Consider the following 19,522-nt stretch of genomic DNA (forward strand, 5'->3'; position numbering starts at 1 on the left):
TAGAACTGCGTAAGTGACTTTTTGCTGGCAAGTGGGAATTAATAAACGGTAAACCATATAATTAAATAAATAAATGTTAGTAATTCCCATTTCAAAATAAAATGTTTAAGAATCTAAATAGAAATATGATTGTGATCAGGTATATTTTTTATATTAGAATTGTCTTGAAATACCAGGGAATACTATCATTTAGGTGATACAGAAGCTAGAGACCAGTGGGAATCTCGGAGGGCGATTCGTGTGGAGTGGCAATGCTATTTCCCACGAACGGCCTCACTGGAGAACGCCACTCTCTCGCATCCAATCACAATCCAGCTCTTCGTTCACCTGATCACAGCGAAGCCATTTTGTCCTGAACGGCTCCGCCAGCGCATTCTTCACCAAACCGGAATAACAGAGACCTGACAGGACGAATCATAGCTTCAGTGAGAGCGACGGACAGGGGTTTTCGGCCATACCCCCTTAAATCTGCCCCGAAGAACTTGGCGTCTCCACGAGCGGGACCGTGTCGTGTTTGCGGACCAAACGGAGACTTTAAGCGGGACGGAAGGGTAGACAAACAGGCATCCGGTTAGACGCGCTGGCTCACCGGGCTGGAGTCCAACTTGAGCTGGACACGTTCAGTCGTTCTCTTCGGGATGCGCGCTGGACTTCTTTTTTTTAACAAATTGAACCACTATTTTTGAAGACTGTGTAGACTTAAAGTTGGTCATTCGTAGCCGCGAACCTGCTTTTTGTTGTATTAAAACGCAGCCGGAGCAGAAATTGAAGTTTAGATATAATCGATCTACTCAGCTGGCTGGGCGAAAAACTCTGTTTAGTTTCTTTTCCATTCGCGTCAGTGAACAAAAGGATTTGAATCACGATTAGACCAACAGTTTCGCTTTGTTACCGGTATAGTTGCATCGAAATTTGCGGTTTAAAAGCTCTTCGCCAAGTCTCACAGGGTTTGTACGTCTATGCATATTTCTTGCCAGCAAACCTGTCTGAGTTCTTGACTGGTTAGATCATAGTGCCAGTGTAATAATAGATTTATAAAGGGAGGAACGCAACAGAACAGAGCTGGTCCTTCATTTATCCAGCTTGTTTTCTTATCATAGGTCTGTATTAGTGAGGCTCAAGCCGGCTGACAGGTGATATTTTCTGCCTGAAACCTCTGAGCGGATCTGACTGATAGCGATGACATTTTCCAACAGTTGTTTTGTATTTTCAGGCTATAGTGGTGTCAATATCTGCTCTTGTTGCAAATGCTTTGTCAGTAATATTAGCTAACAAAAACTCTGTTTTCCCCCAAACCAGTCACGGCATATCCAGTTGTGACAACATATTTTTGTTAGGTAACTTTTACATTGTTTGCTACACTTGAATAAGAGCCACAGTTCGTCTCGAGCCTGTTCGTTAATCGAAGTTAGTCAAGTGCATTTTTTATCATACGGTATACACGCCTTAGGCAGTGAGACCAGGTCAAGTGTCGTGGTCATTATACATATCACAACTGAATAAAAATGTCAGGACAGTCTATAACGGATCGTATCGCGGCGGCCCAACACAGCGTGACGGGGTCGGCCATCAGCAAAGCCGTCTGCAAGGCCACGACGCACGAAGTCAGTGGACCCAAAAAGAAACACCTTGATTGTAAGTATGTCACAAAGGCTTTCGCATGTTGTGTTTACATTGACATTTCCCCAAATTCTAAGCCTAAGTCTCACAGCAACGCTGGCGGGCGATTCCACTTGCTTTGCATATCTTAAGCTGTCTGGACACCAGTGATGAATCGGGACATGCTCGTGGTGGGAATGCTGATCTGTCTTTAAACACGGGCGGTTCAAGAAGCTGATGCGACTATAACGTGCTGTTCATTTGTTTAGTGGCTTTGCTGCTTTCCGTTGAGCGTATAAGCCGTCATTCTGGTCTTGTGCTGTATCTGGTATTTAGAGCTGCAACTAACGATTATTTTAATAATCGATTAATCTGTCGATTATTTGTTCGATTAATCGATGAATCGGATACAAATTTTTAAAAGCATTCATTTTCAACCCTTTATTGAAAAATAGAACTGACATTGCAAAACATATTTCAAAAGCTTTATTATTACTTATTTTATTATTACAGCTTGCTGTGGTTTACATGATGCATTTCCCATCAAGAAGCCTCTCATGGTTTGCTGTTTTTTTCTGGAATTTTTTCGGGTCTCTCTGATGGGTCTTTCCTCTACCTCCGCTCTGCTTTTTTAATTTATTTTTTCTCCGCTATGCTGCGCGGCGCGATCAACTTTTTTTAGTCCTGTGACACACTAGATGCGTGGCGTGAGCGTCTCAGAAGCCTGGCGTGACCGTTTTTAAATCGGCTCCCATGTTAACAGGTTAGAGCTTGCACACTGCCTGCGTGAGACGAGCCGCACGGAAAACGCGTGCATGCTAGGAATTGAATCGACGCCTATTTTTCACGAGACACGCAAGCGTGTTGGAAGCGTTTCCAGGCAAAATAGAATAGGAAAAGATGTTTATATGTAATTTTGTACACGAATACATATTAATGAATGCCATTTTGATGTTTGAAAGCTAATCATCATTTATTTGAACGTATTTTCAAATTGAATTTCATTAAACCAACATCTACACGTTACGGGGTTTACATGTCCACTGTAGAAAACATCAGGACTTAAATCATGTTTATAATGCATTTTTGGAGAAACAACAAGTGAATATTGAAATAAATTATACATTAATATTCCTATTAAGTATGAGATATTATTACTAAAATGTTGCAAATGAATACTCCAATTAACTACTTTTTTCCATAAAATCTTCCTCCAAGAAAATGCTTAGGCTATATCCAATGAAAAGATACATTGCATTGAATGGGAATATTAATTTATGTCCATCTTAAACACATATTGCATAAAGTAAACTCGTGCATCAATTGATTACGTTACATCTTTAATAACATATCTGAGAATCATCTTAATACGAATTGTGGTTCGTATTAAACCCCAAAATGTATTGGTGACTGAATTATTTTTGTTTTTTATGCTCTTAACAATGTGATTAAAAATGGAAAAAAATATGACACACTACAATAACAACGTAGTCTAGTGTGTCATCTGAGTGACGGTCCAACATCAGGTAATAAAGCTACAAAACATTTGGAAATGTTATTTAAATAAACAGACAGCCTACTTACTCATTTTTCGGATTTTGGAAGGTGTAGGTTATGTGAAAAAAGTTTAAACTTGTCGTGAATACAAGACCCTTGTCTGTCGGCGGCCTCCCTCTATGTCACCTATAGCAGCAGCAGCGCGCCAGCGCCGCGTCAGGCACGGTGCTGGTGTGCAAAGATACAGAAAACACGACGCAGCCGCCACAGAGCTGACACGCAACAGAAACGCCACGCTCACGCCACTCAAACATGTGGCGCGCGTTATAGTCGCGCGATACAACGAATCGATAATGAAATTCGTTGCCAACATTTTTAATAATCGATTTTTATCGATTTTATCGATTCGTTGTTGCAGCCCTACTGGTATTGCAGCATTGTTGAGGAGTTCATGTCAACTGGAAGTTGATCTATTAACATCTCCTTGGAAATAAGCAGCCACTCCTTTCTAAATCTGCGAAGGCTGCTGTCAAATTTTCTGATGCATCATGTGGTGTAAGCAAGCACAGTCCAGGGTCTTTTACTTGTCATGTGCGATCTCATTTTAACAATCATTTTTGAGACTGTGTGGGAGCGTTGAAGGTCAGTACAGGCATATGGGCAGTCTGGCGACGCGTTGAGTCATTGATTCTTTTGACTAAAACAGAGTTAATGCAGAATGCAGCACATCGGTTGAATCCTCGAATAGACTGCGACACAGCATCCAGAGAAAGAGAGAACACAAACAGGAGGGTGTGGAAGTATGTGTGAACTTGGGTTGGGAACTGATGGTTTAAATTTGGATAGACATTCACACATGGTGTATGTGATTCTTTGATGGAATGAGAGGTTGCTACCTATCGGCACAAATCTGATCTAGTCTACATCTGTTATCGTGGCTACACTTCGTGATCTCGTTTCCCCTCACATATTTGCTTTGGTGGCCTGATGTGAGAAATGTGCTGTTGTGGAGAAAAAAAATCTCCAGACATCCTATAATCCCCTGGTGGTAAATTTACCCTTAGGTAAAAATCGTAGGAAGATGTGTGTATTGTGACAGATTGTTTAGTGTAATAGACAGTTTGTATGTTTTTCATGTGAATTTTGATTTAAATCACACATAATGTGACAGGTCTTTATAAAGCCAGCTGGTATATAGCTTGGCTTTATTTACTGTTTAGAGCCATTTTTAGTCGATTCCTGTTGTGTTGTAAAATTACTGCAGCCATGAAGACTATAAACCCTGATTTGTTTGTCGTGTTTGTTTTTCTGATTCCCCAATGTTTGCAAAATATAGCTTCATGTTTAGTCTGGATTTTTTTCCTGTAGCAGCCACCTGTTATATAGTCAAGCAGCTAAAGTGAATTGAGCTCGCTTTGTTGTTTCTGTTTAACGTTTTGCATAATATATGCTTTTTTGTCCGTCCAAAACCGAATTACTGAAGGGTCAGGGTTGCTCACTTCCTGTTTTCATTAAACAGAGAAGGTTTTTTATCCAGAAATGTTTTAACCGTACTGGATTGTCAATTAGACCATAGCAGTAAAAACAATTTGCAATACATTTTCATTTATGCAATTGCCAGGCTTTTTTAGTCAAAGTGACTTACAGTTCATTTCACGCTATCAAGTAATTATTTCAAGTTTAGAAATCAAACCCATGACCTTTGCAGTGCTAAACCAGTTGAACTACAAGAGTTCACCACAATATACCAATTTATTTATAGATGTATTATAATCTCTCCGAAGTCTCCTATTCTTGTTTTTACTCTAAATGCTGTAAGAAAATCAGGAACTCAGACACCAGACATTGACGTCGACCTGGCATTCTGCTTTTTGAAAAATCTTCCATTCAAGAACTTCAGAGATGACATATTTTTGTTGGTCAAGCCAGAAGTTAGCACCGCACTGGTTCCCTCGACTTTTAGAAGATCGCAAAATAGAATATCTGTGATTAAAAAAAGTTTATGATATATCAAAAAATCTTTACTAATTGACACAACATTTGTTACTTTTGAAACCTAAATACAATCGACAGAAGTAATAGTCTTACATGCTATAAACAGACTACACTACGGTCTCTCGACGTCAACGTCACTATCAAGCTAGCAACAAGTTTTTCAAACTTTATTAAAAACGTGTTCCTGGTAAGTAATGACTCCGTGAAATGAATCTCCATCCACTTTTTTTTTGAGATTTGTACCCATGTTGCAGCATTAGTGAGATTTAAATGCGCGATGATGTTTAACATCCCCGTTTCGAGGCTTTTGGTAACTTGTTAGCGACTGCCGTTTTTATGGCACAATAAAGCTTTAAAAAACAAAAAACAAAAGCAAGTTATAGTTGTTCAGATGAAGACGTGACATATTTAGGTTTTGCTAACCACAGATCCTATTTCAGGCAATTTACCAAAAACGATGGAATCGGAAGTGTTAAAATGCTTACTCGCTTCCAAAAATATGTCATCTCTGCGGTTTTCTATTATATTGTAAAAAATTAACTCTCAGAACAGATCTGGAGATGGAGCTCATGTGTTCACATTCACACAAAACAAGCAATGACATATCATCTTCAGTTAGCATATCCATGAACCATTTCTTGAATCAAAAAGTATACAAACATGTCCACGTTCCTGCTTGAGTGTGTGTTCAAAGCTTTCTAAACTTGTGTTATCCTTATTTAATGCATGTTATTGCGAAAGCTTACTAAAATCAACCTATCCAGTCCATTAGCTTCTGTGCGCTTTCAAAGAGCCAGAGTGCTTAGGGTTTTATCAGTCCTCTGGTAAAAAAAAAAACCTTCTACAGTGGGCAGTTAGTTGATCAATGGATCGTTGATGTTTTTAACTTAATATTTGTGTATTTTTTGTTATTTCAGAGGCAGTTGAATATCCTACCAATCTACATCTTAGAATTTCTAGAATTGACATTACAACAAAAAGATTATGACATCTTTTTTTTTTTTGTTCCTATGTACATCACAGTCAGTGGAGAGTAAAAAGTTAACTGTGACCATTATCTTACCCATATTCCAAAAATGGATGCTGGTTGCCTGTCTGGTCAGTCAGTAGGTGTTGCTTAGATAAGAAAAAGGTAGTGGACACCAGCAGGACTCGTCCGGGACAAGTTCGTGTTTTGTATGGGCAAGTAAGAGATACTTTTGCTTGCCCAACCGGGTAAGCAATTAAAAAAAAAATAACAGTGCAACCTATGTCGAATAATAAAAATATGTGCATTAGACAGAGCTGCATGTTTGTGTTAAGTTTGTTTGTGTGTAGTGTATTTGCTATTGAAAATTGTAGTGCCCTTGTAGTAAATTGATAAACACTGTTAACTATAGTAAATTTCAAAAACACTGTAGTGTAAAGAGTTTTACTTCAGTTTACTATAGTAATAAAAACAATAGTATACTACAGTAATTTATGTGGACACTATAGTATACTAAAGTAATTTATGTGGACACTATATTATACTAAAGTAATTTATGTGGACAAATATACCACTATTGTATAGTCCGGTCCGGTCAACCACATCTCTCACAACCTTCGAAAAACTACTTAAAACACACCTCTTCGGCAAATACTTGACAGTCAAAGGAAAAGAACGTACACTAACCCTCTTCTCTCAACACGTAGTGGTCTAGCTTTTGTTGAAACGAGTAACTTTGTATTAGCACCTATTGTACTAATGCTCTTTGTATGACTTATCGCTTATTGCTCCCCGAACTCTATGTAAGTCGCTTTGGATAAAAGCGTCTGCTAAATGACTAAATGTAAATGTAAAAAAGGAAAAACACAGAACTTTTATGTCCCTAATTTATACAAATGGATGTAACATTAATGTCTTTTGTCAGTTACCTGCCTATTCAAGATGAACTGCACATCTTTTTTTATGATTACAACAGACGATTTATACTTGTGCTAGCAAATTCTATACTGTTTTGACCTGTGCTACCAAACGTTAAACCTCTCTAACCAGTGCTATATGCAAAAAAGTGAATTTACAGCCTTTGACACTTATAATAATTACTGCTTGCTTTTTTTAATAGCAGTCACTGAGAGAATGCCTATAAACAAAATCAGGCGGACATTAGTTAAAATGCTTAGAAGCGAACTTGACCAATCTAAATCCGAAACAATTATATTGATTATATTATATTAGTAGTAATAATAGTAATTTTTGTACTCTGATAAGTGAATGACAAATTCACCACATGACAATGCTTAATGTCAAGCCCTGCACCGGCCTTTATGGTTGGGGTAAAAAAAATACAAGTCTTACCCACTGCTGGCCAAGTCTGGAGTGTGTCGGGATTGAAGATTTTGAAGTGGGCTGCTAAAATAATGCTGTGCAGCATAGACAAAACAACCATTCTCATTCATCTCATGAAGGGCAAACTGTTCCAGAGATAAGTAGCTATTACTTATGAACTCATTTTAATTTTATGAATGATGGATGTTTAGCTGTATTACTTGAGATGCTTGAAAACTTGGAGAAATGCACCAAGTAAAGCATCTCCTTGAGGAACAGGTTCAGTAATGTGATTTTTTTTAAAGAGAAATGAGCAGTTGATAAATGTTATTTGAGCATCATTCAGTACGAGGACACAACTTCACCACTTAGACATCCTGCATGACACATTGCTTCTGTTCCCATCTCACACTCGTAGTACTGATGTGGCCTATTTATAGCTGCTTAGGGCCTTTGGCTCTGTTTGATAGCTTGTTTTTGTACCTTAAGAAGAGCCCTTGGCTCCTCTTCTCACATCACTCTGCTAGGCCTGGGTCTTTATTTATGACACATTTGAAGGAGAGAATTCTCACATTTCATTGAGTCTCATCCCATAAATACTGCAAAGCTACACGATTTTAAACGTTGCTGTAGTTTTATTTTACTGCATAAAACTAGCATTGTTTTATTATGAATGTTATTACAGGTGCATAATAATGGGAACATTGCTCACAGCAGACGATGTTAAGTCTACACAGTAATTATCTTGAGATTTATCATTGTTTTGAGGGTGCCCAGGGCAAAGAATTTCACTTTTAGACCGCCAGCATTCTAAAATCCTCCATTGAGTCTCTAGATTATCTCAATTCATCACATTTAGCTCACTGCCACTTTAATAAAATGTCAAATAAGAGGTAAATCACATTTTATTTGATATGCTGACTAGTGGGTTGTTGGATTACAACAAGTTGACATCTCGTTGTGTCTGTCACAAACACCCTCTCTCTCTTTAGCATTGATCTATGAAATCTATGCCAGTCTCCTTTGTAAAAACTGAACATGGAAGGTCGAAAAGTTTCTGCTTTTCGTTTTCCTGGCTCTCGAACTGAATGAGAAGTGTGGACGGATCTTACTGTTTTTCTTTTGTCCTGTTCGTAAAAGTCTTCAGCTTTATAGAAATCTGCTAGCCATACTTTCATATTGCTGATTAGCTGGAAAGCTGTGGTGGTAAAAATGGGAAAGAGAGAGAGAGGAAGAAATGGCTGTGGTATTCCACAAAACCGTGTCATTGAACTCACTATCCAGGAATCCCATATAGGCCTTTTACAAAAATGTCCCAGTCATCATATTTATGTTGCCAGAGCACTGATCTTAGACCCCAAACCATCTTGCAATCTGACCCCAAATAAACACTTTTTCCTCTTTCAGCACTTCACAATCACAGCAACCAGGCTATCAACACACAGCTGGGAAGGAAATGAAGGAAGAGATACAGACATAGCAAACAAGCTCTCAAAAAGATATCCAGCTATTTTTAATAGATGTCCCAGGTTCCCCGAACAGAGGCAACACAGACTTATTTGAAGAATTCTCCTTGCATTCTCCTTCAAAATAGCTGAAATAAGCAGCCGATAAAAGGATTCTGCACACCTATTAAATTCAAAAACATTTCTCTGCTCTTATCTGCAGATGAGACGGCTAGGACTTGCTTTTAAGCATAAAGTAAGCTCAACAGGTCTGAGTTTCTCTAATCACAGTTACATTGCCACCTCAGGACTGTTCTGTGACCCATTCTGGGGTTTCTTCACATTCAGACTGAATCCTAAGGTACTGCCTAACTGCAGAACCATAGGCGTAGTATGTAGTAAGGCTGTCACGGTATAATATTTTCACTTCATGATTATCGGAATGCACTCGATTTATATTATCACGATAGCTAAGTGTCTTTTAAGGGACAAATACATTTTTTTCTTAAGTAGAACCATAAAGAAGATTGCTTGGTAAATCTCTCTTTGAGGGAGTGTTGAGCAGCCGTCGCAGAAATTATGCTCAACACTCCCTTTCTGCAGGTGGCGCTAAACGCACCAGACACTGGTATGCCATCCGCCACCAAATACTACAAGAATATCTCGACCGGCACGTGTGCAGAGGCTGCACGGTATGGCTTATATGATTAAAAATGATGTTAAATATTGAATGATTCGCTTCACAAGACGTCAACATGTAGCCAGGAGCAGCGTTTTGGAATTATGTGCTTTAGGGAAACTCTTAGACAGGTGGACCCCATAGACTACCATTATATGAAGCAAAGAGGGCTGCGGATTTACTAAAACAATCTTCTTTATGGTTCTGCTGAAAATTGTACTTTTTGGGTGAACTATCCCTTTAAAATGTTAGTGTAAGAATTGGAGAAAAAGAGTTTTGTGGCTGTCAATGCAAAGTAGAGCTGCAACTAACGATTATTTTAATAATCGATTAATCTGTCGATTATTTGTTCGATTAATCGATGAATCGGATACAAATTTTTAAAAGCATTCATTTTCAACCCTTTATTGAAAAATAGAACTGACATTGCAAAACATATTTCAAAAGCTTTATTATTACTTATTTTATTATTACAGCTTGCTGTGGTTTACATGATGCATTTCCCATCAAGAAGCCTCTCATGGTTTGCTGTTTTTTTCTGGAATTTTTTCGGGTCTCTCTGATGGGTCTTTCCTCTACCTCCGCTCTGCTTTTTTAATTTATTTTTTCTCCGCTATGCTGCGCGGCGCGATCAACTTTTTTTAGTCCTGTGACACACTAGATGCGTGGCGTGAGCGTCTCAGAAGCCTGGCGTGACCGTTTTTAAATCGGCTCCCATGTTAACAGGTTAGAGCTTGCACACTGCCTGCGTGAGACGAGCCGCACGGAAAACGCGTGCATGCTAGGAATTGAATCGACGCCTATTTTTCACGAGACACGCAAGCGTGTTGGAAGCGTTTCCAGGCAAAATAGAATAGGAAAAGATGTTTATATGTAATTTTGTACACGAATACATATAAATGAATGCCATTTTGATGTTTGAAAGCTAATCATCATTTATTTGAACGTATTTTCAAATTGAATTTCATTAAACCAACATCTACACGTTACGGGGTTTACATGTCCACTGTAGAAAACATCAGGACTTAAATCATGTTTATAATGCATTTTTGGAGAAACAACAAGTGAATATTGAAATAAATTATACATTAATATTCCTATTAAGTATGAGATATTATTACTAAAATGTTGCAAATGAATACTCCAATTAACTACTTTTTTCCATAAAATCTTCCTCCAAGAAAATGCTTAGGCTATATCCAATGAAAAGATACATTGCATTGAATGGGAATATTAATTTATGTCCATCTTAAACACATATTGCATAAAGTAAACTCGTGCATCAATTGATTACGTTACATCTTTAATAACATATCTGAGAATCATCTTAATACGAATTGTGGTTCGTATTAAACCCCAAAATGTATTGGTGACTGAATTATTTTTGTTTTTTATGCTCTTAACAATGTGATTAAAAATGGAAAAAAATATGACACACTACAATAACAACGTAGTCTAGTGTGTCATCTGAGTGACGGTCCAACATCAGGTAATAAAGCTACAAAACATTTGGAAATGTTATTTAAATAAACAGACAGCCTACTTACTCATTTTTCGGATTTTGGAAGGTGTAGGTTATGTGAAAAAAGTTTAAACTTGTCGTGAATACAAGACCCTTGTCTGTCGGCGGCCTCCCTCTATGTCACCTATAGCAGCAGCAGCGCGCCAGCGCCGCGTCAGGCACGGTGCTGGTGTGCAAAGATACAGAAAACACGACGCAGCCGCCACAGAGCTGACACGCAACAGAAACGCCACGCTCACGCCACTCAAACATGTGGCGCGCGTTATAGTCGCGCGATACAACGAATCGATAATGAAATTCGTTGCCAACATTTTTAATAATCGATTTTTATCGATTTTATCGATTCGTTGTTGCAGCCCTAATGCAAAGCTTTAATCGGTTGCAGAAATATTTGCAATATTATCGTGTGGAGAATGAATACAATATCGATTATCATGGCTTTCAATATCACGGTTATTCTCAATACCAGTATACCGTGACACTCCCAGTATGCAGCATATGTATGCCAACTTCAGTAAGAACGTTTCCCTTTTCACATTTCTTTTTAAACATACTTTAATTCATTTAGAGCAGATGATTTAATTCACAGTGACTTGCAGAAGCAAGGGAAAACAACAAGTTTATTTTAGGATGCAATAATATGAGAAGTACTAAGATTTGTACATTTTTCGGTTGCTGCAGACAGAATGTAATTTCCTGTAGAATCTCTATAACTGGTAGTTTGGTAAAAACGATAATAAACAATGCACATAAAATGGCAGCAGAATTCATTACCTCTAGTATGTTGATCATATCTAAAATGATTATGTAAATTTCACGATACTTTGGAAAATTGACCAGCCTCAACTTCTAGCACCTTATGGGCTAGTTCTGTGACGATGGAAGCAGTGCAAGCACAACTAACTTGGAAGCCGTGATTACAACATTAGCAGGACAGCTGTGATGCTTCGGAGGTGAGCACCAGGTACGACAGCTGGACAGACTGTTAGGCCACCTGGTCAATTTATTTCCTCGTACATGCAGCGCAGGCTTCCGGCGTCTCATCAAGACTCAATCCTGATTAACTTGTTAGACCAGCCGCTGCTGAGAATAATCATGCTTTGAATCAAAGGCGCTTTCATTTGTAATTTCACTCGTTTTTAACTTCTGCATTCAGTTGGTTTCAAGTCTTCGCCAGGCAATTATTGAGGCGATGTGTGTGTTGGAGCAAAATCCCAAAGATATGTTAAGCTTCTGTCATCTGTGACTGGTGACAGGCTCGGCCCAGTGTGGAATGTTCCAAAGGTTTCGTTGTGTGTCCGTTTAACAATAAGACTTTGACACAGGCAGACAGATAGAGGGTGAAGTCATCATTCGGAGGCAATTCATTTGCTGTGCTGTGGTGACATCACGGTGCCATGGCTTCTCGATTGTTGCCGCTGCACCTCATTTCATGCACTGGTGCACATGTGTGTCGGGATAAGGTGAAAGCATCATTGCCTGTCTCTGTGAAATAGTGTCAGACGGTTTATTTAAAGACTGTGGTATGAAACGCAGTCTTTTCTCTGTGACACTCTGGGAATCTAGTTGCGTGCCGAATGTAACACTCCTAAGTAAAGATGATGATCGTAGATTAGTGTGATGTACAGTAGAGCGGGGTATCGACGCCAATTGCCACATTATACGACACACTACGCTTTTCATAATACGCATGACACGTCCTAACAGACAGAGATGCATTGTGTTTCAATTCAGTTGTTTGAGAGAGACAGAGTCTTAAATCTGTCGCATCAGTTTCAATTTCTTTTGCATGAATTGCTTCGCTTTGTGCCTTGTAGAAGCAGGTCTGAGAAATGCTGCTTCAGCTCTCTCTCTCTCTATTGCGGTCTGATTCTTCTTAGGTAGGGCAAACATACATTTATAAAATCGATACAAGAGTTTAAAGTCTCAATATAATTTTGCGTGAAGAAAATAATGGGAATGATTGAATCGACATAATGTTCTAATGTTCAGTGTGTGAAGGTTCAGATTCGAGGTGTATCTCCAGGGCCGTAATCAGCCTTACATTCACAAACACTCCCTGTGCTGCACGCTTTCAGCTGTTGATGCTCAGGAACGTCGAATATGGCCCTTTCTCTTCTGTTATCTGTGCCTTGCTCTGTCTCTCCGTTTAAGACAATGGACATTCTGATCAATACCGTCCAAATGTGTTCTGCTCTATCTGATTAAATCGGCACATATCCTCTGTTAAGAATCAGATGAGTTTCTCTCTCTTTCCCCCCCCTCCCAAAGGAGCCAATCAGCTCGCAGACTCTCCTCCTGACCGTCAGATTAAGCGAGCAAGATCCAGGAGTGCAAAAGCTGTGGTGCAGTCCAAGGCAGTGTTTTTAATGAAAACCAGTAGGAATTTGTTTCGTTAATAAAAAATAAGCAGCCCTGTTTCTATAAAATCAAAAAGGGATTTCAGTTTATATAATAAAGGTGCTTAAAAGGTTCTTCACAGCGATGCTATAGAAGAACCATTTGTGGTTCCACAAAGAGCCCTCTCTTTCCTAACCTTTCGTAATCTGAAGATAAGAGAGGTTCTTCGGGTGTTAAATTTTCTTTTTGAAACCATTCGACGAAAAAAGGTTCTTCTGTTGTATCAAAGAACCTTTTGAAGCACCTTCATTTTTAAGAGTGTAAGCTCAAAAACAGTTTCAATGTGAAGAGGGTGAAGAAGGATAGTTCACCCCAAAAATGGAAATTCTTTCATCATTTCTTCACCCTCACGTCGTTCCAAACCTTTATGACTTTCTTCTGCACAACACGCATGTTCTTTAAGAGTAACTATTACAATGTCCTTAAAATGACACGTCATGCAGTGTGTAATGTTACTGTGTGTGAATGTAAACCGTCTGCCAAGTTGTAAAGCCGAAAGTGAAAGAATAACAACGTTTTTGGCTTGGGAAAAAAGGATGCGACTATAAAACACGCCTTGTCGTTCTTATTTCAGTTCCGAGTCAGATTCGCATCACTCCGTGTAATGCACGCCTACATTCCAATTGCGACACTGCATGCAGTAGACCAATTGAATCGCTGAACAAATCATTTCAGAGTCAGTCAAGAAGTAAGGTAATAATAACTGTAACTGCCTATTCTTGGAATATAAAAGTGTATGTATGTAAACATGTTGTTGGACACTCCATACGTACAAAGTAGGACCTTAAAAATCACAAACTATTTACTCTTTAACCCTTATTGACTTCTATTGTATGAACACAAAACCACGGAGACTTTTCTTTTGTGTTCTACCGAGAGGAGTCATATGCAGATTTTAAATGACAAGAGGGTGAATTTTATTTTTGGGAGAACAATCCCTTCATGGGTTTTAAATGATTTGAAAACCTGAATGGAAATAACTGAAGCAAACTTTGCTCAAATCTAAAATGTCCTTTTTTTTCCCCAACTCACTCACTTCATAAAATGTAAAAATGTAGTTCAAATCCAACCATGTGTATTCCCCCACTGCACAGTCCTGTTTCCAGACTTTAATGCACCACATCCTCAATTTGTAGGACAATTGTATCTCGCCGACGCTCTATAAGTGTGTATCGCATAGACCTTATAGCTCATACTAGTGTACTGTCTCTTTTGCCAGATTCTTGTGATTCATCATCAGACTCCAATAGGGAGCTGCACTAGTTTAGATTTCCCTATTAGAACAACAGACAGGCCCACAGGGCCATAAACCGACAGATAGTCATCGTCTCCCTCATTACCTGCTCTGTGTGTCTGTGTATGTGGGAATGTTTCTCTCAAGGGAAGGCGAAAAGAGGTTCGTCTTTGAAGAACAGAGATGCATGCAGTGGGCTGTAAAGGGGAAATGTCTTCATTATGCAAACAGGACAGAACAGAAGTGAGATATTTTGAGCCTCTGATGGGGTTCGGGAGATGCTGCTTTCGGATGCTTGTACGCAAAAGCAGCACTTGGGATGTGCTGCATATTTTAAGAGGCGAGAGTTTTTGGATCTTCCCTCCCTGTGTGTGTGTGTGTGTGTTGCGTAAGAGAACAACGTGTTTAGAAGCATAACTGGCCGTCGTTGTAGCATGCAAAGAAATATCATGGATGTCCGCTGAGATCTGCTTCCATTAGCACCCACTGCAGATCTGCCTTAATGTGTGTTTTATGCACTTTGGTATGCGTGTTCATGATGTGTTTACTGAAAGGGAACCACAAAATCACTTGTGGGGTCTTTGAGCTGCTCAAAATGCGATGTGTGTTGATATAACTCGTGTCATGTGTGTGTTTCAGACTTGATTCACTGCACCAATGAGATGAATGTGAACGTGCCCCAGCTGGCTGACACTTTGTTTGAAAGAACTGCCAACAGCAGTTGGGTCGTGGTCTTCAAATCTCTCATCACCACACACCACCTAATGATGTATGGAAATGAGGTGAGTTTTCACACACTGGCTGTGATCAGTTTTGTTCCATCTTGAATCTAAAGGCTGTCTTTTGGCTAAGTTCACACCACACGTTAAAGTGCCCAGGTGCAATTTTGTTTTAACGTGTTGAGTAAACAGGTGGTGCTCCAAAAATATTTTGTGATTTATGCCTAGCAAAGACAAATTAACATTGTGCTACCCTGATTTCAGTCACATTGCAAAAATTCCGATTCATAGCCGGATTACTTCCACATATTATTGAAATGTGCTGCAATGGAATTGAAAGCGCTGTCATCCAAATCTGTGTCTTGTGTATAGACAAAGCAAATTTAGGCAAAACTGAACTGTTGTTTAAACATAACCTCTTGTCTTGTACACAGAGAGTATATTTTTAGTTTTCTTTGGAGTATTCTGTTTTTTTCCCCTTTCTCCTTTGCAAAGTTATGGGAATTGTACCAGTCTGTATCTGAGTATATGATGTATGGTTTTAAAAGTGTGCTCACTTTTGTGTACACCTATATACATACAGGAACATGCACACCCACTAATAATAAACAGCAGGTAGGCGAATATGACACACAACCTGCTAATGATATATACTTCCACAATGTGACCTAGAATGCGCATGGAATATTTCAGCCAATGAAAAGTATGCAATTACTTTGAAACTGTTCAACTATACTTGCTGTATCTTCACATGTCTAGCAGTAAAACTAGCAGGCTATTTTCCCCTTTTCAATGGCAGTTTATTGTGACGTTAGTCTGTGATAAATAGACTGAAATGTAAAATAATATTTTACTAAAAAATGAAAATGATCTTATTTATAACCCAATCTGTGAAAACCAGGCTTAAGTCTCAAAATGTAAATATGAAATTATGAAAACGACGTTCAAAGATTGATTCATTTCACTATGATTTCAATGTTTAGTCAAGGTTTATGATATCAAGGTTATATTTTCACAGAATGTTCTTTATATTGTGTAGGATGATTTTATGCAGAAGACTGTAAATCACAGAACAAATTACTTTAGCTGATGGGATTCACAGACTGGATCACATGTACAATATTCACCCTTGTGTCGACTTGCTTTCTTCAGCTTTTTATAATTATATTGCTTTATGTCCGTATATGGGACTCAACATGCACAAACATACACGGGGCTGTACAGTGCGATATATACACTCACCTAAAGGATTATTAGGAACACCTGTTCAATTACTCATTAATGCAATTATCTAATCAACCAATCACATGGCAGTTGCTTCAATGCATTTAGGGGTGTGGTCCTGAACTCCAAACTGAATGTCAGAATGGGAAAGAAAGATGATTAAAGTCATTTTGAGCGTGGCATGGTTGTTGGTGCCAGACGGGCCGGTCTGCGTATTTCACAATCTGCTCAGTTACTGGGATTATCATGCGCAACCATTTCTAGAGTTTACAAAGAATGGTGTGAAAAGGGAAAAACATCCAGTATGCGGCAGTCCTGTGGGCAAAAATGCCTTCTTGATGCTAGAGGTCAGAGGAGAATGGGCCGACTGATTCAAGCTGATAGAAGAGCAACTTTGACTGAAATATCCACTCGTTACAACTGAGATATGCAGCAAAGCATTTGTGAAGCCACAACACGCACAACCTTGAGGCGGATGGACTACAACAGCAGAAGACCCCACCGGGTACCACTCATATCCACTACAAATAGTAAAAAGAGGCTACAATTTGCACAAGCTCACCAAAATTGGACAGTTGAAGACTGGAAAAATGCTGCCTGGTCTGATGAGTCTCGATTTCTGTTGAGACATTCAGATGGTAGAGTCAGAATTTGGCGTAAACAGAATGAGAACATGGATCCACCATGCCTTGTTACCACTTTGCAGGCTGGTGGTGGTGGTGTAATGGTGTGGGGATGTTTTCTTGGCACACTTTAGGCCCCTTAGTGCCAATTGGGCATCGTTTAAATGCCACGGCCTACCTGAGCATTGTTTCTGACCATGTCCATCCCTTTATGACCACCATGTACCCATCCTCTGATGGCTACTTCCAGCAGGATAATGCACCATGTCACAAAGCTCGAATCATTTCAAATTGGTTTCTTGAACATGACAATGAGTTCACTGTACTAAAATGGCCCCCACAGTCACCAGATCTCAACCCAATAGAGCATCTTTGGGATGTGGTGGAACGGGAGCTTCGTGCCCTGGATGTGCATCCCACAAATCTCCATCATTTGCAAGATGCTATCCTATCAATATGGGCCAACATTTCTAAAGAATGTTTTTCAGCACCTTATTGAATCAAGGCAGTTCTGAAGGCGAAAGGGGGTCAAACACAGTATTAGTATGGTGTTCCTTATAATCCTTTAGGTGAGTGTATGTCACACATGGTACAAAAAAATCGCTCTGTGCTAAGAATAAATGTAATCGTGTAGCACTGCGTACGATACAGTTTGGCAGGTGCATTAGACAACCGCTTGTTTGTGCGAAGTGCGTTTGTCGTTGTGTTTGTTTGTGTGTGAGGTTAACTAATGGCGCATCACAATTGGTTTTTGGTTTTATTAAGATTTTGTCATTATAACTCGTTTAACAGCTGCATTGACTCCATTCATCTAGAGCCCTATGATCTGCGCGATGTGAGAAAACATGGAATGAATCCCGAAAGCAGAATTCTACTATTAAAATAGTAGTACTAATTTATCCATTTGTATTACATCAATGTCCTTTTTCAGTTTTCCCTGTATATTTATGTGATGACTGTTTTTCTTAAAGATGAAAACAGACTTATTCCTGTGTCTCAAAACGTTAAACCTCTCTAGCACCGATGCTATGTACAAAAAAAGTTAACGTACAGCCCTGCTGTAAGCAGTAATGGTCTGTTGACATTATATATAATTATACTTTTCACCATAAAAAAATGGACTTCTCAAAATGTATTTGCTAACTATAAATATGAATCCATTAACCACAAACTCTAATCCCATACATATATGGACAGAATTAAAACGACATGTGTCTTTGCTATTTCCAAAAATTTTAATTCTGTCATTTACTCGCCATCTTGTTATTTCAAACCTGTATGACTTTCTTTCTTCCACAGACCACGAAAGAAGATATTTAGAAGAATATTGTTAACTGGCACCCATTCACTTGTATTGGTTTGTGTCCATACAATAGAAGGGAATGGGTCATGGTGCTGTTTGTTGAACTTTCTTCAAAATATCTTCTTTTGTGCGGAAGTAGAAAAGTCATACAGGTTTGAAATGACGAGGGTGCGTAAATGATGATGGAATTTGAACAATGTCTTTAAGATGTAAAATAAAAAGCACTTTACTATATATCCAAGCAGTGACGAGATAGTGTGCATTCTGGACTGTCCTTCAGTACACCCTGTTCTGCGGCATGACTGTGCACTTATCAGCCAGGGGTGGTTTTGCTATCGGAGCTGAACGTCTGGTCCAGGTTGGGTTTGGTCTTAATCCTTTACCCAGTTGTGGCTTTTACGAACACATGTTCGATTATCTCTGTCTGCCGACGAGCAGAGACGTTTGGAGGACATGTCTTGTCAGCGGTGGCCCTGCGAGAGGGCACAAAGGACCGCAGATAAGGCTTTGTTGATAAAGGCGTGTTCGCACCCTTGCGTTTGCGTGAATAGGAGAGAATAAGGGCGATGTCACTCACCGATGGCCCAGATACAGATGCAGGATTTGCTTTAGTGACGTCACCGGGATTATGTGTTGTCTGGAGGAGAGATCGGGAGAAGGTGGCTTAGAAAAATGATGCCACTGAGGTGAAGTTGTCCTTTAAGGGTCCAAGATAGAGACGGGGAAGATATAGTCAAAGGATGGGGTTGAATTCTAAACATCTGGTTCATGTAGGGTCAGGCAGTTAACAAATTGTTTAACCTTGTATTGGGACACCTCTGCATTTGGACCGTTCCAGTGATATGGATGTGACATTTTCAGTCAAAACTTGAAATATAAATCCTAAGAGAGAACTAGGGATGCTCATATTGACCGTTTAACCTTTAACCGATAGTCAAATTCTTTACCGATTAATACTATCAGTTAAATGATTTAAAAAAGGAAGGTTGATT

At 39.1% G+C, this 19,522-nt stretch overlaps 1 protein-coding gene across 6 annotated transcripts in view; it reads left to right on the forward strand.

Annotated features, from left to right (window-relative positions):
- The first annotated feature begins 338 nt into the window (after positions 1-338).
- LOC306895304 (phosphatidylinositol-binding clathrin assembly protein) overlaps positions 339-19,522 on the forward strand; it is a 54,103-nt gene continuing 34,919 nt past the window's right edge. For 5 of the 6 annotated variants that reach the window (XM_079458472.1, XM_079458470.1, XM_079458467.1 and 2 more), the window contains exons 1-2: positions 368-1,635; positions 15,301-15,443. In XM_079458472.1, coding sequence (XP_079314598.1) covers positions 1,506-1,635; positions 15,301-15,443 — 273 coding nt within the window. In that variant the 5' untranslated portion in view covers positions 368-1,505. Of the gene's footprint in view, positions 1,636-15,300; positions 15,444-19,522 lie in introns of all 6 variants that reach the window. The other variant, XM_079458469.1, reaches the window with a different exon arrangement.

Source organism: Barbatula barbatula (assembly GCF_947034865.1).
Source record: "Barbatula barbatula genome assembly, chromosome: 1".
Taxonomy (NCBI): Eukaryota; Metazoa; Chordata; class Actinopteri; order Cypriniformes; family Nemacheilidae; genus Barbatula; species Barbatula barbatula.